General features: G+C 34.1%; 1 protein-coding gene and 1 pseudogene across 1 annotated transcript in view; one reads left to right on the forward strand and one right to left on the reverse strand.

The window, feature by feature from the left end:
- The window catches only part of Csmd3 (CUB and Sushi multiple domains 3), a 1,323,831-nt gene extending 1,297,082 nt beyond the window's left edge, over window positions 1–26,749 (forward strand). The window contains exons 64-71 of the mRNA XM_060389430.1: window positions 2,068–2,179; window positions 5,553–5,732; window positions 8,276–8,341; window positions 12,561–12,719; window positions 16,821–16,933; window positions 18,158–18,245; window positions 19,655–19,790; window positions 24,648–26,749. Coding sequence (XP_060245413.1) covers window positions 2,068–2,179; window positions 5,553–5,732; window positions 8,276–8,341; window positions 12,561–12,719; window positions 16,821–16,933; window positions 18,158–18,245; window positions 19,655–19,790; window positions 24,648–24,807 — 1,014 coding nt within the window. The 3' untranslated portion in view covers window positions 24,808–26,749. The remainder of the gene's footprint in view (window positions 1–2,067; window positions 2,180–5,552; window positions 5,733–8,275; window positions 8,342–12,560; window positions 12,720–16,820; window positions 16,934–18,157; window positions 18,246–19,654; window positions 19,791–24,647) is intronic.
- On the reverse strand, window positions 23,195–23,771 carry LOC110540775 (large ribosomal subunit protein uL22-like; annotated as a pseudogene).
- Window positions 26,750–27,311: the final 562 nt, after the last annotated feature.

Consider the following 27,311-nt stretch of genomic DNA (forward strand, 5'->3'; position numbering starts at 1 on the left):
AGAATTCTCCTCATAACTGATTTTCCAATCTTTTCTACTTCTTTTTGTTGTATAAGCCTTCTCCAGACATTGATCCTTACTTTTCTGACCCACAGTAACCAATTAAGTCTGTTCTCCACCATCCCCTGCCAACAAATGTTGTACTAACCTCTGCCAGTTTTTCCATCATGTTCACATCAATATTGTTTTTAAGAAAAGTTCTAACATAGACCCGGCTGCCCTGAAATTACTCCTGTGGTTAAAGATGGTTCCTAACTCTCATCAGCCTCCTGAGTATCCAAATTACAGACTGTTCTTTTTTATATTTTATATATTTATTAGTTACAGTTTATTAACTTTCTATCCCAGCTATATCCTGCTCCCTCATTCCCTCCTAATCTCACCCTCCTTCCCTCATCTTCTCCCTAACCCTTTCCAAATCCACTGATAGGGGAGGTCCTCCTCCCCTTTAATCTGACCCTAGCTTATCAGGTATCTTCAGGCCTGGCTGCAAAGTTCTCCTCTGAGGCCTAGCAGGGATGCTCCTCCCTCAGGTCTGGGGGGTGGGGGAGGTCAAAGAACCCAGGTTTTGTAGAGTGCAGATCTGTGTTAAAGATCCAACTAAGTGAGTGGCTGAGGAAGGTTCAACAAGTACTTTTATTGTATATAATTTTTATTTTTATATTAATCACAGGTTATTTAATTTGTATCGCAGCCATATCCCCCTCCCCATTCCCTCCCAACTCCCCCCTTTCCCTCATCTCCCCACTCCTTTCCAAGTCCACTGATAGGGGAGGTCCTCCTCCCCTTCTATCTAACCCTAGCTTATCAGGTATTTTCAAGACTGGCTGCAACATCCTCCTCTGTGGCCTAGCAAGGCTACTCCTCCCTCGGGGTGGGGGAAGGTTGAAGAGCCAGCCATTGAGTTCATGGCAGAAATAGTCCCTGTTCCCCTTACTAGGGTATCCAGCTTGGAGACTGAGCTACCTTGGGCTACATCCGAGCAGGGGTTCTAGGTTATATCTATACATGGTCCTTGGTGGAGTGTCAGTCTCAGAAAAGACCCCCGTGTCCAGATATATTTGGTCCTTATGGAGATCCTATCCTCTCTATGTCATACTAACTCCCCCTTCTTTCAGATGATTCCCTGCACTCTGCCAAAATTTTGGTTATGAGTCTCAGTATCTGCTTTGATACACTGCTAGGCAGACACATGTATATACTCACTTATAAGTGGGTACTAGACTATTAAGATAGGATAAACATACTAAAATCTGTACATCTAAAGAAGATAAACAAGAAAGAGGACCCGGGGTAAGATGATCAATACTCAGTCAGAAAGACAAATGGGATGGACATTGGAAGTAAGAGAAAACAAGTAACAGGACAGGAGCCTACTGCAGAGGGCCTCTGAAAGACTCAATAAGTACTTCTTAAATTGAGCTGCATTCTCAGTCTGTTTTCTTCGCATTTACATTTATGATCATTCTCAATCATTAGTGCTTATTAAAGTCAAATGAATAGTTTGTTACATAAATTTCCATGAGATATTCTGATTAGTACACCACCAAAAGTTGTATTATTAAGCACTTAGCTTGATGTTCATGGCTGAAAACAACAGTTTGAAATCTGTTATTAATTTACTTATTCCGATTTTACCTCCTTACACATTGTACAAGTTCCCTTGCTTTGACTCTATATTTTACATTCACTACTGCCTACAACAGCTATACATGCCTCTGACCACATCTTGCATTTGGCATCTTCAGATTTCATTTGACTTTTATTTAATTTGCCTTTGTATGCTATTTATATTATTGTCATTTTCATATCACCTCGCTGTTTTGTATTTCTGTGCTAGGTTTTCCTCTCAATCCCAAAATTCATCAGAAAAGTGTGACATGTGTATGTGGGTATGATAGTATTTTAAATCTTGATTTCTTTCACCAATTTTCTTGTAAATAAGATTTTATTGTAGTTTTAAATTCTATCTCGCAGCTTTCTTCTGAAAATATTTCTTTATTCACAAATTTTTCTATTTAGTGCTATATTTGAAGTAAGTTGTGACTTTTATTTTACTGACTGTAGGTGGGAAGTGTTGTGCAGTTCCACTGCAAAAAGGGACACTTGCTTCAAGGCTCTACGACACGAACCTGCCGTCCTGACCTCACCTGGAGTGGAATTCAACCCGAGTGCATACGTAAGGATTGCATACTCCTGTGATATATATAATGGGGTTCATACACATACTTTTCTTCCAATGATGAAAACAAATGTGTATCTGTATAAGACGCATAAAATTATTTTAGAATAGTGTAGAACATAATCCATGTATGTAATTTTAGTATTGTATCAAAACCTCATGATCATTGGAAAGCAGGGTTTCCAAAAAGCCGTAAGACAGGAGGTACAGTTTTGTTCTTTTGGCAAAAGCTCTTCTAGCGCTGTGAGCGTGGCCATCTGGTGCTGTAAGTGATGCTTACTTTCTCATTTCATGTATCTGCAATAAAAATCCAAGTACTATGACTACAAGATGTTACACGCTAGTAAATCATGATAATTTTTAATCATGTGTGAAGAGGTTTTCTGAGAATATGAGGCAATGTAAAAACAAAGAACAAAAAATAATGAAAAGAATAAAAATTTCAGAATCACCCAAGACGTTTTAGAATCACTAAGTAGTTTTTGGGTGAATAATTTGATAAATTTGAGCTAGACAGATACTTGTACATCATTTCCTCTTATAACCTCTTTTTTTCTCCCATCATGCCTCCCAACCCCGAAAAGTTTTCTCTGTGTAGCCCTGGCTGTCCTGGACTCACTTTATAGACCAAACTGGCCTCAAACTCACAGAGATCCACCTGACTCTGCCTCTCTGGGTGATGGGGATTACAGGCATTTGTCACCTCACACGGATTTGCCACCATGTTTTAAATTCTAAATCTCTTGCAAAGAATAACAACAAGAACAAAAATATAAAGTATATAAAATACCAATACTTATCAGAAATATTTCAATTATGAAATCTTTTTTCAGATAAACAATGGAATATATGTTTATTGTACTCATAGTTTCATTAAGTCATGTTTTAATAATCCAGCATTGTTTTTAAAAGCTATAAAATAAGCATAATTCTTACCTCCTAAGCATAATAAAATGAGTGCATTTTATTTTGAATAGAAGACTTAGTTTTTCAAAACAAGGTTTCACTATATAACCATAGCTTCCCTAGAACATGCTTTGTAGACCAGGCTGGCCTCCATCTCCATACAGAGTATGCAAACATACTCTGTAGATTTCCTGCATCTTAGGCAAGACCACAAAATAAAAAAGGGGGAGGAGCACCTCCCCTATCAGTGGACTTAGAGAGGGGCAGGGAGGAGATGAGGATGGGAGGGTGGGATTGGGAGGGAGTGGGGGAGGGGCTACAGCTGCGATACAAAGTAAATAAACTAATTAATGTAAAAACATAAAAAATTAATTAAAAAAGGGACCCTCATGTTGGCTCACAGCCATCTATAACTTCAGTTCCAGAGGATTTAATACTACCAGGTATATTCTGCTGCACAGATATGCATGTAGGAAAAACACCCATACATACAAAAACTTAAATAAAACAAATGTTTTAAAAAATAAAAAATAATAAAAAATAAAAAGGGTTCCTCCTTCAATGAATTGCTTATGCATAACATGTTTCATGACTTCACGGATTAGCTTATATCTAAATATGGCAGAATTCCTCAAAGGAAAGCTCCTCAGAATATGTACTTTAGGAAAGTTTTGGCTATTGTAACTAGGTACTTCCCAATAAACCGAGGCTCTCTGATGAGCTACAGTTGTTATTTGATTACTTATGCACAGCTTACCATCTCTGGTTACTGTGTTGTGTTAACAAAGATCTGCATTTATTACCTGAAGCTTAAAAATGAAGAGAGCTAGACATGGTGACACAAGCCTATGATACCAGCCATTCAGAAGGCTGTGGCACTAGGATAGCATGTTCAAGGCCAGCCTTGGCAACAAAGTGAGACCTAGTATCAAAATAAAAATATTAAAAAAGGATGATATAGCCCTATAGCAGAGTACCTAGCATACATGAAGTCCTAGATTTCATATATATCAATGAACATAAATTCAGTAGAAACAGGCTATATATGAAGATTAAACTACAACTTTGTCAATAATTGAAGTACAATAAGTACATATCACTTACCACTGCATTTAGCATTTAGCAAAAAATATTAAATTTTATTCATTGATTTTGAATCTTTATGAGAAAATATTGGAAGAATATTATATTTCAAATAAATTGGTTCAAAGAAAACATTTTTAGATTGGTCTTATATATATGAATTATGCAGCATATTTATGAATATGTTTGAAAGTCTGTTGTATTTGGTAGTTAATATTTACCATTGATACATCTTTTAGTAAAGCTGCTGTTAATCCTAAACAGCCGTGTAACCAAATCACCACACAGAGACAAGGATTTACTTAGTTAACCTAGAACACATGCTGGGCAATAGTTACTCCATCCTAAACCTCCAAGCCCTCATAGTTTCCTAACATTTAGATTCACCCACTATACTTGCTTTTTGTGAAATCTTAGGTCCAGTTCATTCTCCATGTCATTCCAAGACTTTTCCTCCAGCCTCTCTCTCCCAGCCTCTGCTCCTCTCTCCTCCTCTACTCCCACTCCTTCCTGTCCTCTGGCTCCTCCCCTCTGAGCCAGGATGTCCCACCCTATTCTCTCCATTGCTGAACATTTTGGCTAGTTTTAAGTGATACATGGGAAAACAAATGGTGACATGTTTTCACAAACTGGAGACAGGTGATGCTTAGAATAAACATCACAGTGCAAAGTCCAGATTGAAACCAGAGAGTGGGGGAGAGAAATCAGCATTTGAATGAACCAGGGTAAGATGTATACATTTCAAAAGAACATTATACCAACAAAAGTCTTTGTAACATTTCTAATTAAAAAGGTTAAGGTCATTATACAACACCAAATAGGACAAATAATGCAGTTTGTGTGAAGAATTAGGAGTATCATGAAAATCTTTAAACAAAAGCAAAACTTATGGGCCAAAATATGGCAGAGAATTCCATATGCTAAATATATTATTTCTTAATAATATTATATTATTTGGCTGTAATATTACAAAAAGATAAGCTTGTGAAAAAATTTTAAATTTTTACTTCAGGGTCTTTTAATTAAAAAAAAATATATTACTGTTCATTGGGACTCCCCAGGATTGTAGTACAGTATTCATTTAGGAGGGTAAATAGCCAGACTCAGTTTTTTTCTTTATTTCTTTTTATTTATTTCATTCTTTCTTTTTTCTTTTTTTTCTGTTAATATCTATAAAAATTACTCACATTTTTTCTTAAGAAATCCCAGAATATGAAAATTATTTAGTACATATTCACTTTGACATATTTTTCATTGGTTCATTAAATTGATTTTTGAAATGTATATTTAAGCAATAAAATTAGCGTAAGAATAGCTGTATATTTTAACCTTTTTAGTGGTGTATATAAAAAATGAACCTTTTTCTCTGCTCCTAATATAGCTCACAATTGTAAGCAACCAGAAAGTCCTGCTCATGCAAACGTGGTAGGAATGGACCTTCCCTCCCACGGGTACACGCTCATTTACACCTGCCAGCCTGGCTTCTTCTTAGCAGGTGGGACTGAACACAGAGTGTGCCGATCTGATAACACCTGGACCGGAAAAGTCCCTGTATGTGAAGGTAACGTTTCTTTACAGGTGCTTGAGCATATTACGATGTGTTAGTCACATCTGTGGGGAACAAGAAATATTTGTTGGTCAACTCCACAATTGGAAGTGATGAGGGCATTTTTTATTACTGAGAAAATAGACATACCCAGGTCATTCTATGGTGTCTTTTCAATGCTAACTTGATTCATTTTGTTTTCAAGGTCCCTTTCACATTCTTTTTTGGAAATGAGTTTATTAGTGTATTAGTTTTCTAGGTTTGCACAAGTTACCTAAATATGTGTGACTTCACATGCTAGAAATTTATTCTTTCATAGGTGTTAAGTACAAAAGTTCAAAATAGCTACAGAGGAGGACATTGCAGCCAGTCCTGATGAGACCTGATAAGCTAGGGTCAGATGGAAGGGGAGGATGTTCTCCCCTATCAGTGGACTTAGAGAGGGGCATGGGAGGAGAGGAGGGAAGGAGGGTGAGTTTGGGAATGAATGAGAGATGGGGCTACAGCTGGGATACAAAGCAAATAAAATGTAATTTAAAATAATTAATAAAAATATGAAAAGAAGAAATAAATAGGATGGAAAATTGAAAAAAAAAAGTCCAAAATAAAAGAGGCAACAGGCCTTAGTGTTATCTACCACCCCCAGAGACAGAGCCTCTCTCTAGCGTTTGTCCTTTCCTGGCAATCACTGACATTCTCTGGCTCACAGCCTCCCACTGGCCTCTGCCTCCATCTTCATAGGTGGTACTTTGCTGTGCAAGTTCATCTCACTTTTTTTTTTTTTTAAATGACGAAACTTGTTTTATGTTGGACTTAGTCTAATTTCAGGATTATTTTGTCTTGAAATCACCAGTTAAATTGCAGGTACAATCATTTTATTTCCAAGCAAGGTCTTACTCTAGTATAGTGTGAGTTTTCCTTAGTAATATTATTTGATCCAGCATAGTATGGGGCATTGTTTCAGTGTCCATTGTTTCATAGCATCCTTTCAGAATTCTTGTCTGTCTCAGTTTGGCTTAGAAGTCACAACTCAATACTCTAATTTTCAAAATACTGAACTGAGTCAAAGTAGCATGATGTTATAAGTAGATCTAGGTCAAGAGTCTACGCTTGTCACTCCTTCACCAGGAAAACTGCTCAGTCCTAATCTACTGAATTTACCAAAGGAAACACTCATGCTTACTGTAAGAAACAGGGAAGGAGATTTTGTATACTTCTTGATTACATCAGCAAAAGTGTTTTCATCTGTTCAACTTTTTTCTCAGACCTACTTGTGTTTTATCTCTTGTAGCAGGCACAACTTTTATCACTGTTTTGAATTGTTTTCATTATTTCCTTAGGTAGAGTGCAATACTTTAATTTTTCCCTTCTTAAAATTCCCACTGCATGATAAATTCTTATTTTTTCCTTAATATGTTTGCTTCGAGTGTTTGCTTTTACTTTGCTGTCCACATATGTGACAACCCAACTAGCATTTATTATCCGTAAACAAAATTCTTAGGAAATGGTTGAAGGTGTTAACATATGTATTATTAAACTAGATCAGGACTTAATGCCATTTTCTAGTTTTTATTGTCCTTAAAAACTCTTTTCCACTTGGAGTTTTCTAAAGGTTTAGAATTCAATTGTCCTCTCCATTCATCTTCATACCAGTTATTCCTCCTATGGGATTCACTTTCCTATTGCTATTCCTTTTACATTCTCCTTCTTTTAGGCTCAGATTTAAGCATTCAAGTCTATGTGACATGTCTGCTTAAATCCCTAAAAGGCATTTCCATCAAAACAACTCTATCAGCATTCAACTGATTGCATTAATTTAGTTGTTTAAATTAGTAGGTTTGTTTTCTGTATTCTCTGTCTCTGAGATTTGTTAATCATATAGTTTCATATATTACAAATATCTTAAACAGTTTGATGTTATCATACTCAAACCTGCCACATTACCAAAGCTTTATCAGCAATCATTGTTGTTATTATTGGTTTAACATCATTACTCTAATAGTGGAGTTCAGTTTTCCCAGCAAGACTGCTATTCCAGGCTTTTATGGTCAGTATTTGTTTCCTTCCATTAAGTGTTCTTAAGGACATGACAGTTGGGCACAGACTGTGAAAACAGTACACGTCACATCTCCTATACTTTCTGTTCCTCTCTAGCCCCACATGTGATTTTTATTGGCACATGGCATTCTTTGGCTTTAGAGCTTATCAAATTTCAGGTGCAAAATGAATTATTTTTGCAAATTCTGATTTTTAAGTGTGAACCCTGAACAGTTTTTCCCTCTTTTCATCAACAAGGACACCCCAGCCTCAGCGTTTATTATGACAACTGTTTCATTTTTCTTCAGCCTCTAATCAAAGATAGACTATCCTATGAAGATTAAATAAGAATCCTTATACCTGTGATGGGAATAATTGCTAAAGCTGTTAATCACAAAATGTTTTGATTGACATGGTATGAACAAAGAATTTTGAAAACAAAAGCTAATAATTCACACTAACATTAATAACGTCAAACTGTGTAATATATTAACTTTGGGGAATGCTGCTTTTTTCCACAGCTGGTTCCAAAATCTTAGTGAAAGATCCTCGACCTGCGCTAGGAACACCTAGTCCAAAGTTAAGTGGTAAGTAATTGGTTGTTCTAGAAGTGATGAGCTCTAAATTTGATCTACAATTTTCATCTTAAATATTTATTTGTTTAACATTATATATTTCATATGATAAAATTATACCTCACAATATTACATATGATCATTATATTACATGAATTATTACATTAAATATTTTAATTTAATATTTCAAAATTATTGAGCACAATTATTTCTGCCAAAATATGATTTATGCATGTATCTATAAATTTTTATCATAAAGAGTCATTTTATCATAACATAATAATGATACTTTTATATATATAATTAAAATAGTAGATAATTCTTAATTTAAAAGTTACATACAGATATAGTTACATATATTTCAATAAATTTGGTAGAAGATATTCTAGAACTTGTATAATTTATTTGAAATTGTTTGATTTAAAAATTCAATCTTACCTATATGACCTAGTCATTTATAACATGGTATTTAAAATCCTATAACCTTGATGTAATTCTCACCTTAAAATTAATGTATATGATATTCATCAGAATAAATTATAAAATGTACAGTGTGTAGTAAGGGAAGCTATTATCCCAAGTATTTCTTTCAGATTATTGTGGATTACATTTTTGTTGTATAATATTTTATTCAGTCCAACCTGGAAAACAAAACTAAAGATATAAAGGCTATTTATAGCCTTAACTCCATACACAAGAACAGAAAAAAAAAAAAAAAATCCCGGGAGTTGATACTATATCTCTGTTAAGAACCTATAAAGACTGTGACACAACATCCAAAAATCACTACAAAGATAAAGCAAATAAAACTGTAGATGACACAATAGAAAAATTTCTACCGAATAAACAAAAATTTTGGAAAGTAATTTTTTTAAAAAAGAGATGTGTATATGACAGATAAAAGGTTAAATACATTTAATATTTTTGGAAAATGTTAACAACTATCAATATTTAGTTTTGTATACTTATAAATTATCATAAAATAATATATTTATTTTATAAATGGTATCAAAGATAACTTAATCATATATACCAAGGTAATGTTTAAAATATTTTCAGAGATACCAGGCCCACATTTCTTTACCAATGAGGTCTGCCGCGTTTTACTTGAATGTTCTATTCATCCAAGTCCTAAAGAAGTTTTCTAAGATTGTGCTCATCCTATGTGCCCCATATAATTACAAGTACAGATAAATATCTGTAAGGAAGAAAAGTTGGGCCCATTTGACTTGAGGCCATTGACTGGAAATTTTAGTGAATCAAACCTAACATTATGGTAAAAAAAAAAAAATACAACAGATTCAAGTTATATTTATTATTCACATAAAGATAATTTTCTTTTACATATCCTTTAAAAGTAATAAATGATATTAATAGATTAAAGTGTAAAGCTTTTTGATCATTGTACTATTTGTAAAATAAATATTTAATAGAATTCAGCATCAATTCATGGTCTTAAGATTCTCAATGTATTAGAAAGAGAAGAATGTCAAAGCCAGTGAAATCTACAGAAACGCAGAATAATCACTGTGGAAGTAAGAACACACTAATCTCTGCTGTGTCCATAGCATAAATGATACATGGTGACTAGGAGTCACAAGAAAAATGGCAGCAGGTTCATAGTTAGAACAATGGTCATATATTTAACAATGTTAGAAACCCTTTGGTACAAAAGTTTAAATTTTACATAGTTTTAATAAAAGGATGGTGGACAAGGACAAGACATTTTCATTGCCCACTGGTTGATTATAGGACATTTAGGTAATTTCCATCTCCTAGCTGTTGTGAACAGAACAGCAACGAACATGACTGAGCAAGTATCTGTGGAGCATGATATTGAGCTCTTTGGCTATATGTCAAGGAGTGGTATAGTTTGGTCATGTGGTAGATTTATTCCTAGCGCTTTGAGAATTCTCCACAGTGATTTCCAGAGTGGCTGCATCAGTTTGGAGTTATCCCTCAACAATATCTGAGGGCTCCCTTTCCCCACATTCCCTCTGAAATTTGTTGACATTTATTCCCATCTTCCACAGAAAAGTATTCAAATTGGTTGTTCAGTGCCAAACACTCAGCCCTGAAAACATACATATGAGTAACATTACATGTACTTATTTGGGTATATTTAGAAATATATACGTATATACAAATACAAAACACAATAACAGTCAACAAAAAGTAGGGACCATAAATATGGAAGAGAGTGTGCAGGAGTATAGGGGATAGCTTAGAGAGAAGAAAGGAAAGTGGGAAATATAATTAAATTACAATCATCAAAATAAACAACAACAAGAATAGTGGCCATTACATATTGGCTTCCGTCTTTCACTGATGTTCACATCAGCCTGAGTTGAAATGACACTACAGAATTTACAGATAACTCTTGAATATTTGTTTTTAATTTTTGAGACATTCTTAAGAGCAGGAAGAAGTGTTTTCAGCTCCCAGGCGAGCGTAAGGGACAGACCACGCAGAGGTTTTCTCTCCGCAGCTGGTTTACATGTCCAGGGAAGGAGAAGAGCGCTGGTGTTATGCTGGAGTCCACAGCAGAGTCTGACTGTGCATTCTATACTCTGTTCTGTTTATGACCATTGGAAACTTAGAATCTGCAATTAAAGAAATATTTCAACCACATCAAGTAGCCATTACTATAAATTATTTCTCTTAAGAACCAGTTGTTTAATGTTCTACCACAGTGATTATTGATCTGGATAAAACTGCTATTATTGGTATGCCTACATACCTTTTTTTTTTAAGAATTTACTGGTATCTCCAAAAAATAACCATTTTTGCTTTTACATATTTTATTTAGCAGTCGTAATTTATCTAAGTTTCATTAAGTAAAATCATTAAATTATGGTTGATTTTTACTAACCCCTTAGTACAGGTAGTCAAGAATTGTCGCAGTAGAGACAAGGGGAAGTAGGCAGGGTAGAGAAGAGCAGTTACTGATTGCCAACCATTTACCAGACACAACCATGGGACAGCTTTCGCTTTTTCTCCTCTTTTCTCCTCAAATCATCTCAGCTCAGAACCTGTTACCCATCCAAATGAGCTTTTTAAGGCAGAGGTTTTTGCTTATCACTCCTTCATTCAGTTTTTAGGTACAATTTTGTTAGCCAAAAGCTATGAAATCAGAAGTGTTTTTCTTACAATATGTCAAATAAGATGACCCCACATATAAACCGAAAAGAATAACTTGATGTTTAGGGATGCAGTGTCAGAAAAAGGATAACTGAACAAGGTTTAAGAGTCAGAGCTATAGATAGTTTATGTTGCCAAAAACATGGTTGCTACACACACACACACACACACACACCAGTGAGGGAAAAAGCCCCAGACTTCCTATTTTATCTAAAGCATAGTTCAAACATTAGGTCACAATTAGCTAAACATTTTGCCTTCCTTATTTTATTTAATACCTAAAATATGTATTAATCTTATATTAATCATGAGGGTATCTATGTTTAGAACTAAGAAGCTTCTGAAAAATGACATATTTTAACAATATAGAAGAAGACAGTAGATATACGCAGCCTAACTCCAGTATCTGCTTGCCTAAACCTTGTACTATATTCTATGACAGTTTGTTCTGTCCCACAAGAACTTGAAAATTCTAGTGGCAATTCTTTTATTTCTAAAAATACTTGTAAAGCTCAAAGCTGTCAATAAAGTCAGGCCCTGCTCCTCTTCTATTATTAGAGTAACTGAACTCAGCATTCTATAAAAGGGACAAAGGGCCATTCATTACCTCCAGGCTGCCTCCAGGGCCATTGGAGAGAGGAGGACCTGGTTTACATTCTTTCTCCATTGAGTCTGTCTAGGACACTAAAGAAAAGAAGGCCTCTTGAAACATGTTCATAGGTTTTCAGCCTCAATAAAGTTATCTTTTTTTCTGATAAAAGAAAAAAAAATGTTAGAGGGAAGAAAATATAAATGAAGCTTCTATTTCCTAATTCTAACTACAAACCTTATATCTTTAGTTGTAATTGAGGTTTTCTTTTCTACTGATGATTACTGAACAATCCTAGGCTTCAAAATGGTGATTTGTTGTTAGGACTTTACCATTAAGTGAAGAATATGTTAAATTATACTCATTAGAGATGCTTTATATTTAAGGATAGATCACTTGCTCAACAGACAAAAGAATTTAATCTAGTGTCAGATGATCATATTTAGAGGACAAAGTGAAATGTGAAATTAAAATGTGCCATTTATTTCATTTTTTTCATAGTTCCTGATGATGTGTTTGCCCAGAATTATATATGGAAAGGCTCTTATAATTACAAAGGAAGGAAACAGCCCATGACTTTGACAGTCATGAGCTTCAACGCCTCTACTGGCAGAGTCAATGCCACACTGAGCAACAGCGACATGGAGCTGCTGCTTTCAGGTATCAGGCTCAAATCCAGCAGATTTCCACCCGGCCTTTCACTTATTATGATTGTCTACTGTGACCTCTGTGTTATCTTTGATTTTGAGGGTAGTCATAATTTATTAAGAAGCAAGGATTTTGAAGTTTTGGATTGGCGAGTTGGTATTGCGATACAAATGTAAAACTGAAATTGTGAAGTTAAGTGCCTTTAAGAATATTTTTAGGTAGAGAGAATTAGAGATTTTGTATTCGAATAGAACTCTCCATTTGTCAGAATAATATAATGATATTGTAAATCATATATTATTCTTCTGAAATTATTACTAATGTTTAATTGTAGTACAACTAAAATAAATTAAAGTTATTAATTTTGAAAAATTTACAGGAAACATAGAACATTATTTTATATTGTACCATCTCAAAAAGAACACTTATCAAAATTTAGTATGTGTTAACTTTTTAATTGTTATTTTCTTTTATTATTGTTAATAACATTTATTATTATTAATATTATTATTAATTACAATGTAGTCATTTTGTATCCTGGCTGTAGGCCCCTCTCTCATCTCCTCCAAGTTCCACACTCTCTCCTTTTTCCTTCCCATATGATCCTTCCATAGTCTTCTTCCCCTACCATCTAACCCTAGTATATCAGGTCTCATCATGACTGTCTTGATCGACTTTATTGTGGCCTAGTTAGGGCACCTCTCCAGAGGGAGTTGATCAAAGATCAGGCAACAGTTTATGCCAGAGACTGCCCCTGCTCACCTTAGTAGTGAATCCCCATGGACACTGAGTTGTCCATCAGCAACATCTGAGCAGTTGTGTAGGTCCTCTCCATGCCTGGTCCTTGGTTGGTCCTGGGCCCACCATATTTGGCTCTGTGGTTCTCCTTGTGGAGCTCCTGTCCCCTTCATAGTTTACTATCTCCTCCTTCTTCCATAAGATTCCCTGTACTCTGTCCAAAGTTTGGTTATGAGTTTCAGTATCTGCTTCGATACCCTGCTGGGTAGAGTCTTACTGAGGCCCCCTGTGGAAGGCTCCTGTCCTGATCCCTGTCTTCTACTTCCAATGTCTATCATGTTTGCCTTTCTGAATGAGGATTAAGCATTTTCCCTAGAGTCCTCCTTGTTTAGCTTCTCTAGGACTACAGATCTTAGTATGTTTATGCTATGTAATATGGCTAATATCTACCTATTAGGGAGTATATACCATGTGAGTCTTTCTGCTTCTGGGTCATTTCACTCAAGATGATATTTTTCAGTTTCATCTATCTGCCTTCAAATTTCATGATTTTCCTGTTTTTAATTGCTGAGTAGTATTCCATTGTGTAAATGTGCCACAATTTCTGTATTCTTTCCTCGGTTGAGGGATATTGAAGTTGTTTTCAGATTCTGGCTATCATGAATATAGCTGCTATGAACACAGTTGAGCAAATGCCTAGCTGTATGTTTGAGCATCTTTCAAATATATGTCGAAGAGTGGTGTAGATTAATCATGAGGTAGCACTGTTCCTAATTTTCTGGAAAAGCACCAGATTGATTTCCAAAGTGATTGTACAAGTTTACATTTCCCACAAGCAATGGAGGAGGGTTCCCCTTTCTCCATAACCCCATCAGACTGTTGTCACTTGAAATTATTATCTGACCCATTCTGATGAGTGTAAGGTAGAATCTCAGGGTCAGTTTGATTTGCATATCCTGGATGGTTAAGGACATTGAGATGTTATTTATTTATCCTTTCAATATATATATTTTTTAATTTTTACAATTTATTCACTTTGTATCCCAGCTGTGGCCTCTACCCTCATCATCTCCAACACCACCCTCTGTCCCTCATTTCCTCCTATGCCCTTCTCCAAGTCCACTGATAGGGGAGGTCCTCCACACCTTCTATCTCATCCTAGCCTATCTGGTCTTATCAAGACTGGCTGCATTGTCTTCCTCTATGACCTGGAAAGGCTGTTCCCCCCTCAGGGAAGGTGAGCAAAGAGCCAGCTACTAAGTTCATGTCAGAGACAGTCCCTGTTCCTCTTACTAGGAAAACCCACTTGGATACTGAGCTGCCATGTGCTACATCTGTTCAGGGGTTCTAGGTTATTTCCATGCATGGCCCTTGGTTGGAATATCAGTCTCAGAAAAGACACCAGGTTTCAAAACAGATACTAAGACTCATAACCAAACCTTCAGCAGAAGGGGAATTAGTATGACAGGGAAAGGATAGGAGCCCTAAAAGGACCAAATATATCTGGGCATAGGGTTTTTTTCTGAAACTGTTTCTCCAACCAAGGACCATGTATGGACATAACCTAGAACCTTTACTGGGACGAAGCTCGTGGTAGCTCAATAACCAATTGGTTTTCCATAGTAAGGGGAACAGGGACTATCCCTGACAGGAACTCAATGGCAGGCTCTTTGACTTCCCACCCCACAAGGGAGGAGCAGTTCTGCTAGGCCACAGAGGAGGACTTCGCAGCCAGTCCTGAAGATACCTGATAAAACAGGGCCGGATGAAAGGGGAGGAGGTCCTCCCCAATCCATGGACTTGGAAAGGGGCAAGGAGAAGCTGAGGGAGGGAGGGTGGGATTAGGAGGGAATAAGGGAGCGGGATACAGCTGGGATACAGCTGGGACACAAAGTTAATAAAATGTAACTAATAATAACAAACAATAAAAAAGAGATTTATTTATATTTTATTAATAATTTATCTATCAAATGTAAATAGCAGTTTTGTTTTCTGCAAGTTAGCAAAAATATGTGTTTGTTATGAAATAAGAAATTATCCAAATAGATTCCTATAAATTTATAAAAATTTGAAAGTTTACAATAATTTCAATATCTTTCACTCAGTGTGACTATACAGGACAATTATAACAATTCCACACAAATATTTAAACAATAGAACATTTGTTTTTCATTATTGATTATAATCTAGTTAAGGTCAAAGTTTATATTTTTTTACCTTACACATTCTTATGGTGCCTCACTAAGAAGTAAAACATTAGATGAGTCAATATGAGGCAAATTTTAATAAATAATCAATCATAAAATTTTGTTCAGTGCCTAACTCATCATGCCCTTTAATATGTCTACACACTTGCTTATTCCCACTCACAGAATACCCAGTTAGAAGAATCACTTCATATCTTTCGGTTGTTGTGTTTATATAATTGCCTGTGTTTATCATCTTGAATTAACTCCCCATGTCCAAGGTACAGCTCAAATGTTCTTTTACTTAATAGATATTTTCTGGTAACCCAGAGTGGAAAGACTCTTTTATTCCAACCTGAAATTTAACACATTTTCTCATATATTTTACTTTCTTGTCTATCTGCAATTGTATTTGCTATTTCTCATACAATGAAAACCCTGATAATATAAAACACATATAATTATTTTTGTGACTCCATGAATACACAAGACACAAAATTAACAAACAAGTCATTTTTATAAAACAGATCAGGATTTTTTTAAGGTTTCGTTTTGTTTGTTTGTTTGTTTTTTACTGTTTTGGCATTATCAATATTCAGTAGAAATTCATAGCTGTTTATAACATGGGTGAATATTTCTGAAAGTTTTAAAGACTTAGATTTAGGATGGTACAGTAGATAGAATAGAGGCCTTTCGTGGATATCAACCCACCTTGGAATAACAACTTGCAGTAAGATTAAGGGCATGTTCTTCTACTGATGCTAAAGTAGGCAGCCCAGTGAGAAGGAAGGGATCCAAAAGCAGGCAATGTAGTCAGAGACAGCCCCTGCTCACGCTGTAGGAGCCTCACATGAAGACACTGCTGCACAACTGTTATGTAAACACACCAGGAATTTAAACTTCCAGTTTTTAACTTTAAATTTTCAGATCTGACTGCAGGAAGGATTTACTTGGTTGACACTAGAATTTAGAGATGTTAAAAATTCAGATGGAATTTAATTTGTGATTTTAGCTGAGAGACAGATGCATATTTCAGTCTCAGGCATTGTATGTACCATCGCCCATGAATTGAGATTTGCTTTATTTCTTTACATTTCATTTGATTTCCATAATATGTCTAATAAGTTACTGATAATAAAGAGAATGATGGCTATTTACAAAGTTTGATACGTGTCTTTGTGTTTTGCAGGGGTCTACAAAAGCCAGGAAGCTCGCCTAATGTTACATATTTATCTTATAAAAGTACCAGCACATGCTTCTGTGAAGAAGATGAAGGAGGAAAATTGGGCAATGGATGGCTTTGTAAGTTCAGTTGTTTAAATGCACGCTACTCATTTAAATAGCAAACTTATAGATTTTTTCTTTTTTCCAAAGAAAGAATGTTATTTTTCAGAATTTATCTTATTTGAACACACAAGTATATATTTATATGTATAATCTCAGATATTATGAGATTATAATATATAATATTTTATATATCAGGTTATATATATGGTATTATATATAATATTAATTTTTGAATATGTTTAGCATTTATTAAATTTTATTACAGACTACTTACTTCTTTGGTATGAATGCCTCTATTTTAACAATTTCACAAATTCTATAATTAATCCTTGTTTTTTCTACAAATTGGTGCACATTATTATCTGTCCAGATAGTTATAGTACACAGAAAACTCACTTTAGATTAATTTCCTCACTTTAGTTACATATCACACATTTGTTTTCGTCACCACTCATACCTCCTTTAGCCCTAAGCAGCCAGTAATCTATTTTCAGTTTCTATAGATTTACATAGATTGTTTATGGGTGAAGTTATATTGCATAAGGCCTTTTGTGCCTGGCTTCTTACTTTTAGTGTAACAGGAAATATGATCTTACCATCATAGTATTGTGATTAATCTATTATCAACTTCATTTGCATGCTGATGGCTAAATGTGAGGCTGGGAATAAACCCAGCTTGATTAACGAAATTATCTTCTCTGGACTCTCTGGAATGGAAGAAGGATCAATATGATTTGAAACCTAATTTGTGATTTATTTTTATTTACTTGTATCTGTGTGTACCTGGAGATACATAGCACATACGTCTGTTGCTTACAGAGATGCAGGAAAGGTATTGGATCCTCGAAAGCTGTGGGCACTGGTAGTTGTGAACTTCCTGTTGTGGGGGTTGGTAAATGAAAACACCTCCTTGTGAAGGGCAGCTCTTAAATGCTGACTCATCTCTCCACACTCTGATACAATTTCTACATTTTAAAAAATGTCTTGAACAATGTAATTCTTAGACTATAAAATGTACCGTAATATACAATATCCAATTTATCAATATCATAAATATTTAAAATTATAAATTGCATTTTGTCTTTAGGATTGAAAATTTACCCCATGTGTTTATTTCTTAGGAGAAATACAAAAAGAATGAAGGCCCCTGTTCACTTTAGATTATATTGAGTGTTTATTGAGGTTTAAATAATAAAGCTGTCAGTCTTCATAGTTAATCAGAATTTCAAATATTTTCAGGTTTCTGCTGAGCCTGATGGAGCTACTTACGTATTCCAAGGATTTATTAAAGGCAAAGATTATGGGCAATTTGGACTACAAAGACTGGGTAATATACTTGATTTTTAATTTTTATTTTCAAGTAGTTCCTTTGATACTGTAGTTCCTTTGATACTATAGACATCATAAAAAGCCATAAATGGTTCTGTACATTTTGTACACTTACGGTATCTTGAATTATGCATTGTCAGGATTATGTAGTCAGCCATTTTAGCACATTGAAAGAATAACCACATTCTTTAAAATATCACTTCTTTATGTAATAACTCTATACAAATCTCAGGTTTTCATTATTTCTGCCAATAACATGATAATCTGTCTTGGCCCTAAACAAATACAAAGAAAGAAATGTGATATAAATAACACGAGAATAGTAAACTGTAAATTATTTTTACTTCTTCTCCTGAGAATCATACTACTTCTTTTCAGTTTGAATATTGGAGCAATTTTCTTACTCCTCAGAAGATGTAGTGGCACTATGAGAAAATTTTATAGCCTGAAAGGAAAAATAACTTTAAGAAATGAGTACCTTTGTGAGTTCTTTCTAAATACACAAATTATTCTGTGATAAAGTGTACAAGCTTTTGTAATTTTCATTTATAATTCTTCTAACATTAGCAAAATTTTTAATGATCCTTATATATTTATAAACACATAGTTTCTGATGTATATATTCCTGAGGTACACTGTCTCCCATCATTAAACTGATAAATGGACATAAAAACAATGAGTTATTACTCTAACAGCTATAATCTAACATTTTTCTTTACAAATATTAATTTTAAACATCTATATAAATCTCTTGGTAATAATAATAATAGAAAGAGATAGTATTAAAAATAACTTGTCAATGTTTACAAATTCTTTGAATACAACTGTTTACCAAAATGGCTGTAATTGGGAGCTGCACTGGATAACACTCAAGGGAGGTGGAAAAAGGTAGTAGAATAGATGTAATCAGAATATGTTTTATCAATATATGAAATATTCATGTAAATAAAAATATTAATTAAACTATATATCATTTTGGCTATTTAATATATATTAAGAAAATAAATAATATGTTATCTCTTCAAATAAAACATTAATTAATTACATCCTATAATCTCCCACCTAAATTTGTGCTCTTTTAGAAATATAAAACATTCATTAGCATTGGACATTTACACAGTAATGTCACTGGGTACAGGGTTTTCACATGACATGTCTTAGTGTCTAAAACACTACATTTTTTTAATCAAATGTGTAAAATAATCAATTTCTCTAAGTAAAAGGAAAGAAAAAAAAAAACAAACAACTAGCTGTTTCCTCTTCTCCATCACCATCCTAAATCTTGGAAGGCCTATTTTTCCAATTTAAAAATGGAAGAAAATTATTGTTTTTGTTTTTTTGTATAAAGAACAATTATAAGCTTGACTTGACTTTAATTTGCTGACATGTTTGTGTTATTTCCATTAGGACTGAATACTTCAGAAGGGTCAAATTCTTCAAGTCAGCCTCATGGTACAAATAGTAGTTCCGTGGCCATTGCTATTCTTGTGCCTTTTTTTGCACTTATATTTGCAGGATTTGGGTTTTATCTTTATAAGCAAAGGTAAGATGTATAACTTTAGTAACAAAAAATTTGTACAAACTTTCTATTCATGTCATTTCTATTATATCATCTCAACTCCATATTTCCTTGTTATGTGTTATACAGAATTATAATCCTTTTGATTCTACCACTCACCCTAGGATCCATACGTAAATAGCAAAAATATCTGTTAGATTGCATGTGATTCAACATAAATCTTCATTTTTTTTGTCTTTACATTTTTTAGCACAGAACTCATTACACATCTTACTTATACATGATCTATACTGATACTTTAGAGATTGAATCTCTATTAATGCTTAAATTGATAAGACACTAATTGTAGTCAGGTTTACGGAAAAGACTAGAAAAGTCAGGTATATGTGGCAGTGTTGAATGATTTTACCATGGCTGACACATAGTATTTTTCTAATCTGTCATTTATTTTCTGTTGTTTTGAAGATTATTAAATGATTATGTTATGTTTGTGATAGGTCAAATAAATAGTTGCAAACATGATTATTCAGTCATATATATTCTATGTGATACATACATTGGGAAGAGCTTTATTATTTAATTATCCGCTATTTGGAAAAATCCCTTATGAAGTAAAAATCTACAGACTATAACAATTTCAATAGAATATATTTAAGTGTATTTGCACATTTACATACTTTCTACTGAATTTTCCAAATTGGAGTTTTTATTATATATTGGTCAGTGCAATCTAAATTGAGTCTAATATCATATCTAATTTTAATATATCTAAATAATTTTTTAACATTTTAACTGTACAGTTCCATTACAATTGAGAACGTCCACTATGTCAAGTAAATATTATTGCTCTGTAGTTTCCACATGTACTCATCAACACAGAAGAAATATGTCTGCTAAGGAATTCATTAGCAGTCACTCTAATCCCTTTACTTCAAACTTCAGCCAAATACAAGGAAATATAATTCTGTTGTTTTTCTTCATTTGGATTTTTCATATGAATTCAATTACATAATGTGTGACATTTGGTCTTTCCTCTTAAACATATTGTTTTAAGATTTCACTCATTTGATATCATTCCTCCCTTCTTGGTTTCTGTTGAACAATACTACATTGTGTGGGGTATTGATCATTGTGAATGGGCTCATTCAAAAAAATTGTTGGATAATTGAGTTATCTCAACATTTGCTATGGTGAATAATGCTAATATATATGCATATGGATATCTGCGCCTAGCGTCTTTGTCTCTTGAATGCGTATTCTTTATTTCTTCGAGTGTACACTAAAGGTTGGGAATGTTAGAATGTATTTTATTCTAGCTTGAACTCGGAAACCCTGAGAGGTTTTGTAGAGTAACTGTACTATACCTTTTTACATTTTCAGTAACAACAGGTTGGTTTTCTGAGCTCTCAACATCTTTTTTAATACTTATCCTCTATTTTTGTTTAGTTTAGTTTGCTATAGTATCTATGATAGTATGTTTCAAATAGCATGTAAATGTAGCTTTGATTTTCAATTCTGATAATGTTGAGTATCATCAATTTTCAGTTTTTAAAATTTTTGACAATTTCATACCTAATATTTATGACATTTCTAGGATTTCCACTTCCTCTACTCCAGTGTCCTTACTCCCTTTGAAATTCATAACTTCTTTCTCTTTAGCAGTTACCAACTTGAGGGTTCTGACCCTTTTGGGAGCCACCTATCAGATTTCGTGTTTATCAGATATTTGCATTATGATTCATAACAGTAGAAAATAACAGCTATGAGGTAGCAACAAAATAAGTTTATTGCTGGGGTCACCACAAAGAAGGAACTATATTAAAGTGTCATACCATTAAAAAGGTCGAGAACTGCTGTTCTATACTTATTACTACACAGATACAAATACACACACACACGCACACACACACATATACACAGAGAGCTCATTTAGGGTTGCTATATACATGTGTTTATGGCTGACCACTTGGGACTGAAAGACTAATCAGGCTTGTCCATTGAGAATACTTAGTCTCCCTTTCTTACTATCCATTTATTGCTTTATGTGGGGTAAGGTCTTGTGAAATTTCCTCTGTCAGTATTAGCAGGTTAGTTGGTACTATCATTATTTGCTCTTGTTTTTGACAACCTTGGAATTAAGATTTCATGGAGGTGGTATTTCCTATAATGTCTAGAACATAAACATTAACATTAGGACTCTGTTCTACTACCTCTTAAAAATCTCTTTACCCCATTTCCCATGATTTTCTCTGAGGCTTAGTAGTAGGACATGTGTTGTAGAATTTCCAACGGAGATTGGGCACCCCAGTCTCTTATTTTCTGAATTTTGAGCAGAACTACTCAGTATCTATTTACAAATTGAATTTTTTTTGCCTTACTAATGATATGTTATAAGAGCCCCTCCTTTACTCAGGACTTGAAAACTTTATATAATATATATTTTGAATATAATGTATTCCTCTCTATAGGCTTTCTTTTCATTTTCTTAATATACTATCTGTACAAAAGTTCTTTTTAATCACCAATACTTTTTCCTATTTTTGGTATTTGTTATATATATTGGAAATAATTACCAAATTGAAGGCCTATATGTCTCTTTTCCTAAGGTTGATAGATTTACCTCTTGTATTTAAGGTTTAATGAAATTTGAGTAAACTCATATATATAATGTCACAGTTTTGGTTTTGTTAGGCTTGGCAAATCTTTTTCTCTAAACATGAGCTCAAGACTTCTGGTATAGAGTACTTGCCCATTAAACACTCTGGGTGCAGCCTGACTATGACATGAACTGTGTAATGATAGGGTTCTGTGTAATGGTAGTCTCAGCACAAGGAGAGTAAAGGCAGGAGCATCTGAAGTTCAGTGCCATCCTTGAATATAGAGAATTTAAGGCCAGGTTGAGGTATAGGAGACATTTTCTCAAAAAAAAAAAAAAAGTAGCTCAATATAACGAACAGGCATTTCTGGTGCTTAGTCTTGATTCTCCTCCTTTTTGATTCTAACCTAATTAAAAAAAAAAAAAAAAAAAAAAAAAAGATGGCCATAATCTACTGCCTAGTTTTTACTGTAAGTATAGTTGGTCAAAGAAAGACAGGGATGGAGTTGTAGCTATGGTATTCACCCTCAAAAAGAACAAATTCTTTAAGTAAATTTCCTTCAAGTGGAAACTTAAAACTAAGTTCCCGTGGGCTTTGCAATTTATTTCCTTGAATTTACCTATATTTGAAAAAAATGAAAATACAGAAAATGTATTAGGGCTGTAAAGTAACACAATACAATGTGAAGAAAAACATTCCAATGAAATTGATCGTTGAAGTATAGTGTTATCAGAAAAGTAATCATGAATCAAATTTATTTTCATATAAAACCTTTTTTATTTTTGAGAAGAGATATATTTATTTTTTTTATTTTCTTACTTTTACCCTCATTTAATTTATACTGAATTTATTATTCCCGTGCATCAGCTTTTGTTTCTTCAGTTTCTTCTGAGATAGTTTTTTCTTCTGTTCAACTCCTTTTCTGGTTTTGGAGCAATTTTTTTTCTTTTCAGTGAGGATCATCTCAATGTGGCAGGGCGAGCTCATATATGGGTTAATCTGGCCATGAGCTCTGTAAATTTAACGGTGCATCTTAGGTGCCTTGTTCCCCTGAATATGTTCAATGACTAGAGAATCTACATCTAAACCCTTAAGTTCAGCATTACTCTCTGCATTTTTAAGCATGTGCAGCAAAAATTCAGCGCTCCTTTTTGCCACCGGCCCTGAGTCCAGCCCCACTGTTTGGCCTGGGCACACCTCCCGACTCCACCATCATACCGCCGGAACGGCACGCACTGTTTCTTTAAAGTGATAGCTTTCAGACACTTGGTGGCTTTTTGGATGTGGATGCGCGTATCCTTGATGGCCTGGGCAGTTTCCCGGTGTTCTCAAAGTGAATACGAAGATTTGAACCACTTGATTTGCATGATTTCGTAGGGCTTTCAGGGTCAAGAGAGTAGTGAACCATCTTCACGTATCACCTCTGGCCGCTTTCAGGAAGAGAGATGTATTTATTTTTAAATATACAAAGAGATTAAGCAGTTAATATAAATATTATCTCTCAAATACATAATGCTCTCTTATAAAGGAAAATGTTTCCAAAGATTTACAAAGCAAATCTAAAGAGAGGTGAACTTGATTTGAAAATCACATAACAAAGACGGCATTTCTGTCTTGTTCACTGGCTTCTCACATCAGTATTTCAAGATATAAAACCTTTTTAAAGAATTACCTAGTCTTCATATGGTAGCCTTTTCTGTTTTAGAATAGAATTGTATCTTTCTTTATTCTTCAAAAATAATTTTAATTCCCTACAGCTTTTCATTCTTGTCTTTTCTAAAATAATTCCTGGTAATTTGTTACCGTGCTAACTGTTTTTCTTTGAGCCATAACTATTCTCATGATCTATTATTCTTGTTCTCTTTACCCATAATCACTGTTTTCTATTCAATTTACATCCAAAAGAATAATGATTTTATGTGCTCTGAAAATATAGTTTGTATTCTAAGTTAAGAATGATGCTGGGAACATAAATAGATGTTTAGTAAGTATATGATAAGTAAAGATATGGCAATAAAAGATGCCCCGTTCTGATTTTTATTTAATGTATAAGCATTAAAATTACTTTTATTTCTCATGAAAATTTGAAAGTATTATGTATTCATATTACTATGATTATCACAAGTAATATTTATAGATATTTACTAGGTTTAGAATTTCTCAATTAACGCTTTTGAGGGACATTATCCCCTACTAGTGCTAATGAAAGCGTATTATTTGAACCCTAGCTTGCTGTTTCTTGAAACGCTCTAACATGCAATTCTCAATGTCGTTTTTCTAACAGGACTGCACCCAAAACACAGTACACAGGATGTTCTGTTCACGAAAATAACAATGGCCAAGCGGCCTTTGAAAACCCAATGTATGACACCAACGCCAAGTCCGTGGAGGGGAAGGCAGTACGATTCGACCCCAATTTGAACACAGTTTGCACAATGGTATAACAGGGCAACAGGTTGCCTTCTTCAGAATCCTGGGAATCGACATACTGAACAGTGCACTTTTAGTTCACTGCTAAACAAAGCACACTTTCCAGGACTTGCTGGGTCACCTTTTCCTGAGGAATGATAGCGAAGAGTGGGTTTTTTTTTGTTTTTGTTTTTGTTTTTTTTTCTTTCATAAACTGGATCAAAATTTATCTTCATGTTTACCATGGAGAGTTTTAGAGAAATCTGGCTGCACTCCAGGAGTGCTTACTCACAGTTTATTTGCTTTTTTTAAAAAGGAGATTATTCTAAAACATAAACTTATTTGCATATATTGGAGGAGCATCCACTATCAGTATTTCTGTGCTTTATAAACTATATTAGAGGGACTGGGTTAAAAAATGATATAGGGTAGAAAATAAGAGCTATACTTACAAGAGTCAATAGATCACTGACTTCTCTTTGCTGTCATAAACTACATCACACCCACGTGTCTGTAGTTCATACCACAGATCTGCAAATCATCCTTTTTATCCTAGGCATTGTATTTCTTTTTTCCTTAGATATTTATGAATGGCACACACCTTTAAATATTTATGAGCTAATTGATGCCACAGAAGAAATAAGGCTGCCCACTCCAATCTGGCATTCTGTGTTATTAATACAGACATTATGTTTTTAGGATCATTTTCAAATTTCTGCAAATGGCAAGGTCAATATGTAACCCTTATTTATTTCTCCATTATCATGGAAACAGTTTTATCCATTGAGCTACAAGATCCTCTTTAGATGTCTGCCTCAGTATAGTTTGTCATCCAGAGCGTATTTTGGCTCAAAAATTATCTGTAAAGATGCTTCTTTTGCAGTTAACTGAGACACCACCTTGGTACCATTTTTTAACCAAACAGTGGTTTTGAAAGACCTAATAGAATAAGTCAGTTATGTCTGCATTTAATTTTGTCTGCATATTCATTCAGCTGAATTTTTTATTTTACTACATTTTAGTTTCTTTCAATAAAGAATATACTATACTCTGATCTACCCCTTAACTTAATGATGAAAAGAACCAAAAAAAAAAAAATTCTTTCAGATCATCAGTACAAATTTGTTTCCCAAATAAATGTGTTCATCAAATTTTGACAGGTTTTGAATGTTCTGATTATACCCTGTTCTTAAGAAGTAGGTATCAGGTACAGCCAGTGTTTTTCATTGTCTGATTAAAACAAGTTTCTATGTTGCTGTTAGCTTCAAGCTACATCATGCAGTAGTGTTGGCATTTTTAGTTGATTGGACAATGTCTTTTTTTTTTTTAATTTTCATCGTGTTTCATTTCACTGAATAAAACACATAACCATTGTGAACGCTCTGTTGTTGTCCATTTCAAATATGGATTGTTTTGTGAAGGGTGTCACTTTTTGTATCATGAGACGAGTGCCTATGAGAAACCATTGCACCTGGGAGCACCGCTTGGAGCTATCTCTGCATTTAGTGACTTTCTTGTAAAACACTTTGAGATACACTGTTTTGGAAATTCATACAATTTTCTCAACATTGTATTCTACTGACAGGATGCGGTTTTAAATTTTATGCCATCTGTTATTTATTCTTGTTTATTCAAATGATTGCAATAACAATGATTCATTCACTAATGTTAAGGTTAATACGTTTAAGATCTTGTTTAAATGACGTTTCTTCTGCAACTGGCTACTCCTCTTATATTAATGCATACACTTTTGTAAAGAAGTATATTTTTATGAAAAAAATTTGTAAAAGTATGATGTAAATTTTCAGTGCAATGTAAACAAATAAAAAAGGATAATTGCTTTTGTAAAACGTGTATTCTTTTCAAACTTACCTTTAGCTATTCTTTTGTAAAAGCAATGCACAGACCCATCTTCACTTGGTGCTTTTAAAAATGTTCCTCAATAACGTCACATTGCAACAAGTAATAAAGTTTAACCTCTCCGTCTATATTCTACTTACAAATGTGATAGTTTTTTTTATAGGCAAATAGAATACCAGTATAATTATATTACTACCAAGCATGGACTCACTATAGGTGTTCCAAGGAATATGATGCAGTGAAATGAGTTTCTGTAAAATAAGGAACTTTATTAAATGCTGACGATGTAGGAAAACACAAGCACGGTGCCATCTACTTGTGTATTAGGAATAGAGAATTTAGATGAATACACTGTGAGGTGTGAAGTTTTAAGAATGTTTTTTACATGTCCTGGACCTCTCCCTGTTTGTATGTTCCAAACTCAGTAGACATCCTGTCATTTTTTGGACATTTAAGTTTAAAAACATAATTACTGTTTTCTCTCTCCTAAGAGATGTTTTCAGCTCACACTCATCTGGTGAGGTTCAGGTCTGAACTGCCTTCTGATTTCATTCAAGAGCAATGTAGTTGTACCTCTGATACATAGATCAATAACATTTTTTCCTATCTAGTTCAATGTCATAAGAGCCTGGCTTTGAACTGTTCTCAAATATTACTTTACTGATACTGTACAAATTTA

Source organism: Meriones unguiculatus, chromosome 8 (genome assembly GCF_030254825.1).
Source record: "Meriones unguiculatus strain TT.TT164.6M chromosome 8, Bangor_MerUng_6.1, whole genome shotgun sequence".
NCBI classification, from domain to species: domain Eukaryota; kingdom Metazoa; phylum Chordata; class Mammalia; order Rodentia; family Muridae; genus Meriones; species Meriones unguiculatus.